The sequence below is a fragment of the Antechinus flavipes genome, chromosome 3 (assembly GCF_016432865.1).
Source record: "Antechinus flavipes isolate AdamAnt ecotype Samford, QLD, Australia chromosome 3, AdamAnt_v2, whole genome shotgun sequence".
NCBI classification, from domain to species: domain Eukaryota; kingdom Metazoa; phylum Chordata; class Mammalia; order Dasyuromorphia; family Dasyuridae; genus Antechinus; species Antechinus flavipes.
In genome coordinates, this window is record NC_067400.1 from 594,057,278 (window position 1) to 594,071,329 (window position 14,052).

The 14,052-nt window shown below is 40.6% G+C and overlaps 1 protein-coding gene across 1 annotated transcript in view; it reads right to left on the bottom strand.

The window, feature by feature from the left end:
- Positions 1-6,018: 6,018 nt before the first annotated feature.
- The window catches only part of DRAXIN (dorsal inhibitory axon guidance protein), a 45,521-nt gene continuing 37,487 nt past the window's right edge, over positions 6,019-14,052 (bottom strand). Inside the window, exon 7 of the mRNA XM_051988543.1 lies at positions 6,019-9,585. Coding sequence (XP_051844503.1) covers positions 9,473-9,585 — 113 coding nt within the window. The 3' untranslated portion in view covers positions 6,019-9,472. The remainder of the gene's footprint in view (positions 9,586-14,052) is intronic.

A 14,052-nucleotide genomic window follows, 5' to 3' on the forward strand; every position in this document is an offset into this window, starting at 1 on the left:
GGAACAAATCAATCTTAGTTTCCTCTTCTGTAGAATGGGGATAGTAATAACACTTCTCGTAGTTGTTGTGAGATTGAAATGAGATACCATTTGTAACCAGCTTTGCAAATATTAGAGATACCTGTATATAGATTCTAACTATTGTTGTTACAGTTATTAGCACTGAAGCAGAAAAAAACACACAGAAAAAGAAAATAAATAGGCTTCTGTGTGGGCGTACACAAGCCAGGCAAATCTCTCAGGAACTGAAGAACAAAGTGCTCCGGAAAGTCACTGCCAATCCTACCCAGGAGAACAGAACAGTTTGGCCCCCGGGGATGAAGCTCCTGGCCTTTAGATTACATTGTGGCAAGGAATCAGTCAGTGCTCTATCTCTTCATTGTTTCAATACTGCAGGTCATGGATACTCTTGACTCTTTGTGTGGGGGTGTGTGTGTCTGGGTAAATCTGGCACTTTCTTCTCCACTGTTGCTTTTTGTCTCTGCCTCGAGATGTGATTATTTTTCTTTTCACCCAGGGAATGATAGCAAGACGAAACAGATGATCAGGACGTTAGAAAGCAAGCGGAGGAGAGAAAATCAAGAAAATACTGTATGGGATGGGACTATTATTCTGATCCAAGGGACCTCTTCTGCTGCTAACAGCCCCCAAGTCTTGTTTCTTTTGTCTACGACTAAGCCCTGCTCCTCCAAAGCACCGAGCTGTTTTAAAACTTAGCAATAAAACAGCCTGATCATCCAAAGTAAGGCAGGAAACCCAGTCTTTTGAGGGAAGTAGCTGAAGTAGGAATGCTCATTATCTGGGCAGCCATAAAACTGGATAGCTACCTGCTTTTCCTTTAGTGTTGGTATGTGCCTTATTACTGGAAAAGAGTAATAAAAACTGTTATTTATATTGTGCAGCTGGGTGGTGAAGTGGATTACTAGGTGGCCTGCAGTTCAAATCTAATCTCAGACATTGGGCAAGTTTGCCTCAGTTTCCTTATCTGAAGAAAATGACTGACCACGCCAATGTCTCTGCCAAGAAACCCCCAAATGAGATCACAAAGAATTAGACACGATTCAACAATAACAACAAAATATTGTATTTTACATGTATTATTTTACTGAAGCCCCTTTGGGAGTAGGTAGTAGAGATATTTCTGTTTTACAGATGAGGCTTTTAAAAATTATTAAATGATATACTTTAACATATTTAACATGTATTAATCATCCTGCCATCTAGGGGGGAAGGAGGGGAAAAATTGGAACAAAAGATTTGCCAATTATCAATGCTGTAAAATTATCCATCCATATAATTTGTAAATAAAAAGCTATTTTAAAAAATTATTAATGTGTGAAGAGCCTAAATTACTTGTCCCACAAGACACAGTGAGTTTTGGGATAAGACTTGAACCCACATATTTATGACTCCAAAGCGAGCTCTCCATCCATTCTGCTGCATCTGCTACACTCTCGAGGACTAATGGACCCTTTCTGCAAATTTTGTAAGTTTCTATTTACTTCCTCTCCATCTCCAATTTTTATACCATGCAATCAGGCTTATTGAGTTCCTTTCACTTCAGACATACCCAATCTGTCAAGTGAAAATTATGATTCTTCCTCCTTCCATATCTCATCAGGATACCTTGAAGATGATCCTCAGTGAACTCCAGTCATATTGCTCTTACTCTGCAGAGTTGTCATTTTGCTCAGCAGATCCATATCAGAACGGTTCTTAAAAGAATTGAAGGAATTTCTAGCATTCTTTAGGAAAAATACAGAATGGGGGAAATTCTTATATTACAAGTCATGTTGTTTTTCAGTCATGTCTAACTCTTCATTCTCCCATTTGGGATTTTAGCAAAGATACCAGAATGGTTTGCCATTTCCTTCTCTAATTTATTTTACAGATGAAGAAACTGAGGCAAACAGGGCAAAATGACTTGCCCAGGATCACCCTGCTAGGAAGTGTCTGAAGTTGGATTTGAACTCGGGAAGATGAGTCTTTCTGACTCCAGACCCAGCGCTCTATGCACTATGGCACCCCCTAGCTGCCTTAAATCACTCTGTAGTGCAGGAAAATGCTTGCTTTAATTTTAACCTGTTTTCACTAGGTTATTTCATCCACCCATGCAGACCGGCTATCTGTCAGGATGGGGACCTTCAGGTGACTACATAGGAGGTAGGAGAGCGGAAAATCTGGCATGAAGTAGCTTCGAGAGTTTCCTGGGAACATTGAGAGGTCACTTGACATTTCCAGGACCAGTCTGCAGCCAGAGCTGGAGGCAAGATTTCAACTCAGAAACAGATAACAGAGCTATAACTAGGCTTTTTGGTGCCTGGGACAAGTTCCATAAACTATCCCCTGGGCAAGCCTTCAGGGGAGTGAATAGGAGGTGGGGGAGGGGGAAAGCCTGCTAAATAAGTTATGGCATATGAAAGTACTGGAATATTATTGTACTACAAAAAAATAATGAATGAGCTGATTTTAGAAAGGCCTGGAAAGTTTACACTAAACTGATCCTGAGCAAAACAAGCGGAACCAGGAATACATTGTACACAGTAACAGCAAGATTATGCAATGATCAACTATGAAGAACTTGTTTCTTCTCAGTGGTTCAGTGATCCGAGGCAATTCCAATAAATTTTGAATAGAAAATGCCATCTGCAGCCAGAGAAAGAACTATGGAAATGGAATGTAAACCAATACATGCTATCTTCACTTTCTTTCTCTTTTTCTTGTTTTTTTTTTCCTCTTTTGGTTTTCCCCTTTTGTTCTGATTTTTCTCTGTCAACATGATTCATAAGGAAATGTGAATAGAAAAATCAAATGTACATGTATAACCAGAAAAAAATATAAAAAATAAAAGAAAAATGCAAAAATCACCAGAGTACACACATACATACACACAAAGACATATGTTGCTAATCCTCTGCCGCCTTCTTTGGCTTCCAATCATTTTCTGGTTCTGGCATTTGAATCCATCCAGGAGATCAGATCTCCACCAATTTGGAGTGATCTGAAATGAGTAGAAATCTGTGTGTTTTTATAGTAAAGGGGACAAAGAAAGCAGGAGTCTTTTTTCAAATTTATTCATGCAGGACAAGGAGAGCTCAGGTACATATAGAGGCAGCCATGATCCATATGTCAGATTAATATAAACACAGGAGTTTATTAGAATTCCTTTGGTCTTAAGAGTTCTACCCCTTGGCCCATCAGTCACTCTTGATTACATGTCTTCCTCTACATTTATAAAACCAAGGCAATGGAGTAGGAGACCTTTGAGGTCCATTTCAGGAAGAGAGGGGAGGTGGGTACCTCAAGTAGGAAGTAATATCTGAATTGGGCTCTGAATGAAGTTGAGATTCTAGGAGGTAAGAAGTGAGAGGAGAGTACACGCCAGTGAACAGTTATGCAAAAGTAAAGAAGAGGAAAGAGTTGCTTGTAGAGATTCAGCCCTAAAAATACTTACAAAAAATAGAACTAGGGCCCACATTCAAGTCTTCTCCAAGCCTAGCACCATTTACATTGTACTCTGAAGGTAAACAAAGTCACTCATGGATTGAGGTCAGAGTTTTTCCCAAAAATGACCAATTTTCCCTCTGGTATCACCCATACCCAGAGCCCTTTCTAACTACCCTATTTCAAAGATTCTAGTTGATGCACCCCAAGATTTCAAGACAAAATCCATGCAATCCCCTAGTCGCCCAGTTCCTATCTTTGCCATGTCAGGAAATAGAAAGGGAAAGATGGTTTTACTTCTGGGCTCAATCACTCAAACATTTATTAAGGCACCTACTTTGTAATAGGTTCCATAATCACTTGAGCAGGTCCCAGAAAGTAAACATTTCCTAGGACTGAGGAAGCAAGACTTTCTCAATTCTATTCCAGAGTGTCAGACTTTCTCTACCATGCCCCTCAGGGCACCTTCTCTCTCCCCCACCTCACCTTTTCAGTTTCCTTTGATATATTTTCTCTCAGTAGAAAGTAAGCACCTTGAGGGCAGAGATTTTCTTTCTACTCTAATCTGTATTTCCAGTTTTTAACACAGAGCAAGCAAGTACTTAAATGCTTTTTTTTGGACACAGAATAGTTTACTGAGTTGTTTCCCTACATGTGACAAGTAGTAGTGGGTCCTTTTCTAGCACTAATAGGCAAGGGGCCTATCATATCACTGACAGAATATAACCATTTTAATTTCTCACAGAAACAGGAAATAACACTAGTTAGTGTATAGAATACATGTGGTTCAGTCATTTCAGTTGTGACCCCATTTGAGGTTTTCTTGGCAATGATACTGGAGTGGTTGGCCATTTCCTTCTCCACCCCATTTGACAGATGAGGAAACTGAGGCAAACAGGGTGAAGTGACCCGCCCAGAGCCACACAGCTAGTAAAGTATGTGAGGCCAGATTTGAACTCGATGTCCAGAAACGCCAGACTAGAAAGGAGTTGGGTACGATGTCCCTGACACACGCCCCAGACAGTTCAGTCATCCTGCCAGAGAAATTCAATTCTCCAAGAATATAAAGACAGCAGGTCTTGCTTTGGAGGCTGGACTCTGTGTGCTTGGCTTGTATTCATCAGCCAATAGTGTTCAGGATTCATTAGCTATATCTTGGCCCCTGCTAGGATTCTAAAGAGAGAACAGCTTTTCCATCTGGTCTTCTGATGTCTCAGCCAGGCTGATGGTGCAGGGCTGTGCTGGAGCCATCTCAAACTGCCTCAAGAGAACTGGCTGTTAAATTTTTAATGTGAGCTTTCACACCTCAGAAATCGGCAAACACGATAAATCAGGCATTGATTTATTATTTTGTTGACTGTCTTGACTTGAGAAAGTGACTGGAGAAAATGTGAATAATGCAGATTAAACTTGAAAGTGTGTCATGTATATATTTTCTCCTTCCCCAGAGGGACAGTTGCTAAACATCTATCAATATACCATTGACTGTCTCCTTCCTAGATAACTACTGCTGCTCCATAGAACTGGGTCTGAACCTCCCTGGGCTGCTCTCTAAACAGCCCCTACTTTTCTCTTAATGCTCTCTATTCCCAGGGATGCTGAAATCTGCTCCAGCTCATGTAAATGTTGGCGTAGCAGCCACATGCGGTGGTCTGCTATATGGGGCAGCTATTTGGTGATGCAATGAATAGAGCATGAGATCTGGATCAGGGAGGTTTCTGTTCAAATCTGCCCTCAGACACTAGCTCAGTTTTTTTCCCCTCAGTTTTCTCTTCTGTCAAATGGGGTGAAGAAGCAAACCACTCTAATACCTTTGCCAAGAAAACCCCAAATGGGGCCACAAAGAGTCAAATGTGACTGAACAACACATACTCCACACATTAACCAGGATACTTGTTATTTCCTGTTTATTTGAAAAATCAAAATCGTTAACCCTGTCAATGATATGATGGGCCCCTCGCACACATTTGTCCCTCACCTCTAAAAGCCTTCACGTCTGAAAAGCATCCTCTCTTCATCTCCACTCCTCAGAATTCCCACTTTGTCCCAAGGCTCAGCTAGATCCCACTTTACTTTTTGTCTGTTTTATCCTTTCCCTGTTGTCCCTCTTTCCAGATTGAGAATCATAGATTTAAGAGACCTGGAAGAGACCTTTAAAGGACCTTTTAGAAATTTAATTCTCTCATGAAGATGAGACCAAGCATTTGCCAAGATTACCCAGCTGTTCTAAAGCAGAAGGAGATTTTCTCAGGACTTCTGCCTCCAAACCTTATCTCCTTGCCACCATAGCCCGCTATCTCTGTGTTTTGTTTACCTCCTTATACATTGTATCCCCAAGTACGTTCCTCGAGGTCGGGGATTGCTTTTCTGTATCTAGCACACTGCCTGGCACATTTTGTTCTTGTTTAGTCATTTCACTCACGTCTGATTCTTCGTGATCCCATCTGGGGTTTTCTTGGGAAAATTACTGAAGTAGTGTCCCATTTCCTTCTCTAGCTCATTTTACAGATGAGGAAACTGAGGCAGAGTCAAGTGACTTGCTCGGTTATTTAATAAATACTATTATTGTTGTTGAATCATAGGACATTTAAGGTTATCTATGTGTGGACAAACAACTCCGGCCAGAAAAGGAGAGACAGAATATCAAAACTACCCTCCAGTCATGAATTATCAACTCTTTATTTACAGTTTAATAAAACATACATGCAACACATCACATGACTACAAGGTGACAACTCTCCCCCCTCCCACCAAAAATCCCCTTCCCCCTTTAAAGAGTAAAACTCATCCCCCTAGAAAAGTTCTCGAGAATGACTAAAAGCCCTGGGATTAGTCCATTCCATTGAGTTTCAGTTTCTCATTAATGAAAATCAATTCCAATCTAGGAGATAGAACAGAGAGACCAGAAGACGTTGTAGACTGAGGGTTATGTCCTAGAGATTAAAAATTCATGGCTGACGATATTGTAGACACGAGCCAGGTTCCACTATTAACCAAAGACTTTATGCAGAGAGTGAATTAATTCCCTCCTACCTCCCCAGTCATCCTAGTCATTAGGACAAGCCATGGAGGAGAAAACACTGGAGCAATTAAACCAGTTCTGGCCTTTTTCATAATCTCTCCCACCGGGAACAAAAATGAGTTTATTGTTCTAGTGCATCCAAATAGCTTCTTTATCACTTGATTGCTTGGTTTTTTGCTTTATTCTTCCATAAATTATGAGGCCTATTTATAGATGTGTTCTGGGTTTCACATACGTGCATCATCTCTCCAAATACAGGCCAAATCCTATTTTCATGAACTCCAGGCACTAGCTCAGTAATTTAGCTTTCCTGGAAATCAATAATATATTGGATATTTCTTGAAATAGGAGGTAGTCTGGGAAAACCTGGAAGTCTAGTCTACTTCCTACCTAATTCCTTCTGAGTCAGCTTGGGAGTTGCCAGCTAAAATACAATGGTATGATATTTGTTTGGCCTACAGAGTGAAAGCTCTTCTGGACAAGGGGATGCATCTTTTACTGCATTCGGGTTCCTGCTCCTTGCAATTAGGACCTAGTTCTCTACATAGTAGGCACTCAACACATATTGACAGACTGGCTAAAGAAAGTCCTGTGGCAAGTGAATCTATTACTGAAGATGGGATGGAGGCTGAATCTGTGGTTTAATTGGGGGAACTCCCAGGTGAGGAAACACCTCTACCCCAGTACCTTCTCAGATCACTGATAGCCCTGGGCTATGATAACACATGATATTTGTCAGAAGAGAGATTTGAACCTTCTTTTTCTTTTATTCAGTATAAGAGTCTTAAAGTCATTGTAGCAAATTTTTTTTTCTGGGTAGTCAGAAACATTTGAATCAGCACTGCTAATTCTGAGGCTCCTTAACATAGCATTACAAAGCTCCCTCTAAGCAGTGCCTTAGCACCTGAGATTTCTGGTTTCTATAACTCCAGGATTACAGTTATCTAGATTAAAGTATGTTGGGGCAACTAGTGGCACAGTGGAGTCAGGAAGATCTGAGTTCAAATGCTGTCTCAGACACTTGACACTTATTAGCAAGTCAATCTCAATTGCCTCGAAAAAACAAAACAAACTAAACAACAACAAAGAAACAAATAATAAAACAAAAGTTGAAGAGGGTGTTATGGGATCCCAGAGCCAGAAAGTGGCTCAGAGATTATGTAGTTCAACTTTTACCTAATTAAAAATCCCTTTTATGACATTATGGTCTACCCTCCTCCATTTGAAGACTTCCAGTGGTTAGGAAACCATTACCTCTAGAGACAGCATATCTCATTTTGGGCGAATTCTAATTGTTAGGATGTTTTACTTTTCCTTGAAACTAAAACTGCCTGTCTGTAACTTCTAGGATCTGTCCTCTGGGGCCAAGGAGAACAAATCCAATCCCTCTCCTATATGATAATACCTTTATGTTCCCTCCAAATCTGGGCTTCTTAACTTGAGGTTGGAGAATTTGCCTTTTAATAATTGGTTTTCTTTGTAATTCTTTGTGTTTTCTTTTATGCATTTAAAAACATGATTCCGGGAAAGGGTCCACAGGCTCCATCAGATGGCCAAAGGGGTACAAGAAACACACAAAAATCAAGAACCCCTCTTCTAGGTATTCCCTTCTCCAAATTAAATATCCTGAGTTTCTTTCACCAATCTATAAAAGCCTTGCTCCCTCTCTGGATACTCTTCATTTTGTCAACATTCTTCTTTAAAAAAAACATGGTGCTTGGAAAGGACCACGATTCTTCAGATGTGGTCTGATCACAGCAGGGGACAATAGGACTATCATCTCCCTTATCCAGACCTTGGTGATCATCCTCAGCTTTGTGAAGGACAATTCGTAGAAGAGCATTAGGGTAGCCTCTATCTCAACAGAGAGCAGGGCTAGAGGAAATGAGCTTCCATTACTTACTTCCATTCCTGGTAGTAAGGGTGATTAGACATTGCTTGACCAGACCCATGGACTTCCCATGGGCCTGGAAGAAAAAGAGGTCTAAAGAATCCTAATCCAGATTTCTAGATCAGACTGGAGATTCATGGAGGTAGGTTTTGTAGTGTTCTAATGATGTGGAACATACTTAAATCAGTTACATGGGAGACCAAGAACTTTATTTGACTACCATGGACTTGATACCCCTGGCCGCTTAATTAGCTTTGTTCTGTTCATGGTGGTGACTCCTAGCCAACTGTTTTGTTTTTGTTTTTGTTTTTTTTAAACAAATATGCGCCTTTAGCTATAAGGACTGGACAAGTGAGTGTGGCAGATTTAACTAAAAATTAGGGGAAACAATGAATTCTGAAACACATACTCACCAGTGATGTGTCAAATTTGTATCTGAAGGATCTCATGGGGTCATTGAACATCCATTAAAAGCTATTGCCATTTAAGCTAGAAACTCCCAGACAGCAGGGATCAGGTTTAATCTGTGCAGACAAACAAACACTGAGTGGTTTTGTTTTTGTTTTTGGATGAGGGAACACTGATTTAGAGAAGGAGGGCAATAAGAAGACCCTAATATCTAATCCAGCCATAGACTTTACTGAGACATATCTACCTCTCTCCCACCAACGAAGCAGAAAAGCACCGAATGTCAGTAAATTTCATCTTTTCCTCTTCCCCTCCCCCAAGTAAATTAACAGAACTAACGATGAATTATCTCTTCCTCTCCTGTAGATATTACCAATGGTTCACGTTCAGCATGGTGGTGCAGTACCTTCTGACGACAATAGAGGTCACTCTTAGCATTGCCATCCATTGTAAATAGCGGCAAGATGAAGGAAGTGGGATGTCTGGAGTAGTGGGTTGGTTCCATTGAGCAGTTCAATGCTTCATTAAGCCCAGAAGGGTCTCAAATCCCACCCTCTAGTTATTCTCTTTTCACAGTTGGGTCGTCCCGGTTCCGAACCCCCAACAGCCATCTGGTCCACTCTGGTTTTCCCCACCAATGGTCGTAAATAAGTTGCCAGAGCACGGTCCACAGGCAGATGGGGAAACCGAGCCATCACCTGGGTACTTTAAACGTTAATGAATGATCCTTGGTCCCCGTTAATGGACTCTGGCTCCACACATCGTCCTTTTCTCCGAGTGACTCTTCGGTTACGGTGAAATTTGGCGTAACAGCGGAGTCCTGGGCAAAGTAAACGACAGAAGGGTGAAGGAGGTGGGAAAAGTGTTCCGCGGAAACAGAGAAGCTCTATGTGCACACACAGTGTTTAAGCACGCACTCACACGTGGATTCTCAATGGCCTTTCCAGTCTATTCTGCCTCCAAATCTAGATTCCTATGAGTTCTTCTGTAGATGAGTACTTTGGATATATGGGTGCTCTCTCCACAGTTACTCACGATTCTTAATCATCAAATCTTTTAACCTTTTCTCAGTCTTCATCCTTCTTGATGTCTCTGCAGTTTTAGACATTGTCAATCACCCTCTTCTCCTTGATACTATCTTCTCTCTAGGTTTCCATAACACTATTCTCTCCTTGTTCTCCTACTCATTCTCAGGGTCCTTTGCTGGCTCTTCCCCCAGGTCCCACTCTAATGGTCTCCCACAGGGCTCTATCCCTTCTCTCTCTATACATTTAAGCTGATCATGTCATCATTTCCCATGAATTTAATGACCTTCTCTATGCTGATGACTCTCAAATCTACTCATTCAGCCCAAATCTCTCTGCTGACCTCCACTCTTGCATTTCCAACTGCCCATTAGACATCTCAAACTAGAGAACCTGTAGCTATCTTTATTTTAGGGTCTTTTTCAGAAGGTGTTCGATGAATTCTTTCAACGCCTATTTTACCTTCTGGTTCTATTACTTCTGGGCAGTTCTTTTTGATGATTTCCTGTAGAATAGTATCTAGGCTCTTTTTTTCATCATAATTTTCGGGTAGACCTGTACCTATCTTAAACTCAGCAAGTCCTAAACTGAATTCATTATCTTTCCCCCTAAACTCCACACTTATAACTCAGATGATTATATTTGACTCCTCACTCTTTCTGATCCCCGCCCCCATCTCCAATCTGTTGCCAAGACCTGCCCATTTTGCTTTTGTAACATCTTTCTCATATGGCCTCTTCTCTGCTCTGAGCTTGCTACCATCTTGGTGTAGGATTCAGGGGTTCATCACCTTATTAAACCTGGGCTATTGAAATAGTCTCTGTTTGGTTTCCTGACACAATTGTCTCTCTACTCAATATTCCTAAGCACTGATCGTACTGTGTACCTTCCTCCCCACCCCACACCCCTCCATTCAGTCAACTCCAGTGACTCTTGATGAAATATAAAATTCTCTACTTGGCCTTCAAAGTCATCCATAATTTACATCTCTTCCTCCCATACCATGTAAATTTTGATACACTGGCCTTCTCGATGTCCCCTACACAAAACACACCACCCCCCAACTGTCCCCTCATTCCACCAATGCTCTCCCTCATTTCTGCTTCCACCTTCCAACTTTCAAATTTCACCTAAATCCCACCATCTACAGGAAGTTTTCTACAATTCTTCCTTAAATTCTAATGCTTTCCTCTCTTGATTACCTCCAATTTATCCTATTTATGGCTTATATATATACCTGTTTGCATGTTGTGCCTCCCACAGACCATAGGGACTGTCTTTTGCCTTTCTTTGTATCACCATCCCTCTTAGCAGAGTACCTAGCACATAGTAGGTGCTTAATAAATACCTGTTGATTGACTGATATGTAGAATCATAGAACTCATGTTGTCATTGAAAACAAATACCTCTCAATTTTTTCCTTCCCTGACCACTAAATATCCTTTCCACTTGATTTTCTGACTTCTAGACAAGGTTCCTATACTCAGAACATAAGAGACTGTTCATGAGTAGCTAAGAACTTAACTGCCTTTCTTATAGATTGCTTTTTAGATATGATGTAGACTGATTTCCCAGAGCCTACCTGCCTTTCCTTCTTATTTTAGTGACAAACCCTCAGGAAAACTACTTCAGATTTATCATGTGACTTAGCTAATTTTATTTTTTGAAACAACTCCACTTTGACGAAGAAGGAAATTGAGGGGCTGTTCGTAGATTGGGGAATGATTAAATGAGTTGTGATACGTGATTGTGATGCAATATTATTGTAATATAAGAAATGATGAGCAGGGTGCTCTCAGAAAACTATGGAAAGACTTACATGAATTGATGCAAAATGTGATGAACAGAACCAGGGGAATAACGGGACACAATGACAAATATTGTACAATGAATTGTGAATGACTTAGCTTAGAAATAAAATGATCCAAAATATCTCCAAGGACTCATGATGAAAATGCTATCCATTTCCTGGATTCTTAATGCAGATTGAAGCATATTTTTTTAACTTTCTTTTTTCTTGTTCTTGTTATTTTGATCTATGTTATCTTTCACAATAGGATTAATATGAAAAAATGTTTTGCATGATTGCACATATATAACCCCTCTATCAAATTGCTTGTCTTCTCAATAAGGAGAGGGAAGGAGAGAGAGAATTTAGAACTCAAAAAAAAAATCTTAAAGATTGTTTTTATGTGTAATTGGGTTAAAAATAAAATATTAAATGAAAAGAAATAACAACAAAAAAAAAGAAACATAACCCCACTTCCCCCAGGGAGGATGTAGGGGCTTAGGTCACGTGGGACTTACTTCAGAGGGATTAACTGAGCAGATGGAGCCTTGAGAGCCGGCAGGTGGCTTGAGGGTTGCAAATCAGCCTATCTCTGCACTCCATATATCCGCCCAAATCAATAAAGCAGAAAGAGGAGGTAGGGCCACCTGCAACCTGCAGGCTATGCCTTGATCTTGCCTGTTGCTGTTGCTTCAGAACAGACAACAGGGGGATCTGGGAGCCAAACTCAGAGTACAGATAGCAGGCAGTTGGAAAATCAGATTCCTGGGTTCCAGTCCAGGGTTTGTCCATGGGTTACTCTGGGATATTGGGACGTTCATTTGCCCACTGCTTCCATTCTATTTCCCAATATCTTTCCCAGTAAAATGATGGTTTTTTTTTTAAATAAGTTTTTATTGATAGAACCCATGCCAGGGTAATTTTTTACAACATTATCCCTTGCACTCACTTCTGTTCTGATTTTTCCCTTCCCCAGATGACAAACAGTCCTTTACATGTTGAATAGGTTACAGTATATCCTAGATACAATATATGCGTGCAGAACCGAACAGTTCTCTTGTTGCACAGGGAGAATTGGATTCAGAAAGTATAAATAACCCGGGAAGAAAAACAAAAATGCAAGCAGTTTATATTCATTTCCCAATGTTCTTTCTTTGGGTGTAGCTGCTTCTGTCCATCCTTGATCAATTGAAACTGAATTAGCTCTCTTTATCGAAGAGATCCTCTTCCATCAGAATATATCCTCAAAGAGTATCGTTGTTGAAGTATATAATGATTTCCTGGTTCTGCTCATTTTACTTAGCACCAGTAAACATCAGTTAACAACAGTTAACCATCCTTCATGTTAGAAGTAACAAGTACAATATCTGGAAATCATGATAGCTGATATTTAGATAGTGCCTACTATGTGCTGGACGTTGTACTAAGTGCTTTACCCATATTATCTCATTGGATTCTCATAACAACCACTAGAAAGAAAGTATCCCCATTTTACAGATAAGGAAACTGAGGCGAACAGAAGTCACTTGTTCAGGATTACACTAAGCCCTTGCCTCCTCCTGGGGAAAATGGGAGCTATTTTTGAAGGAAAAAAATTAGTGGAGGATACTAATCCTGGAGACAGTTAAGTAGAGCTAAACTTGAAGTAGTTTTCCTGAGTGTTTGTCACTAAGATAAGGAGGAAAAGTAGTAAGGATAGCAGTCCAGATTTGAATTTAGATCTTGCTGGACTAGTTAGCTGTAGCAATGGAGCACCAGTTCTGGGTCTGGGTCAGTAAAAACTCCATTCAAATCTAGCCTCAGACACTTCCTAGCTGTGTGACTCTGGGCAAGTTACTTCACCCTGTGTGCCTCAGTTTCCTCATCTGTCAAGTGATCTGGAGAAGGAAATGTGACACCACTCCAGTGTCTCTGCCAAGGAAACCTCAAAATGAGGGCAAGAAGAATCCGACATTGGATAGCTAGTTGGTATAGGAGATACAGCACCAGTCCTGAAGTTCAAATCTGACTTCAGACACAACACTTTCTAGCTGTGTGACCCTGGGCAAGTCACTTAACCCCAATTGTCTCAGCAGAGAGAGAGAAAGAGAGAAAGAGAGAGAGAGAGAGAGAGAGAGAGAAAGAAAGAAGGAAGGAAGGAAGGAAGGAAGGAAGGAAGGAAGGAAGGAAGGAAGGAAGGAAGGAAGGAAGGAAGGAAGAAGGAAGGAAGGAAGGAAGGAAGAAAAAGAAAGAAAGAAAGAAAGAAAGAAAGAAAGAAAGAAAGAAAGAAAGAAAGAAAAAGAAAGAAAGAAAGAAAGAAAGAAAGAAAGAAAGGAAGGAAGGGAGGGAAGGAGGGAGGAAGGAAGGAAGGGAGGGAAGGAGGGAGGAAGGAAGGAAGGAGAAAGAAAAAAAAAAGAATCGTACATAATTAAAACAATGAACAACTTCCTAAGTTCAGTCTCAGCACTCTATTCACTGTGCCACCTAGCTACAA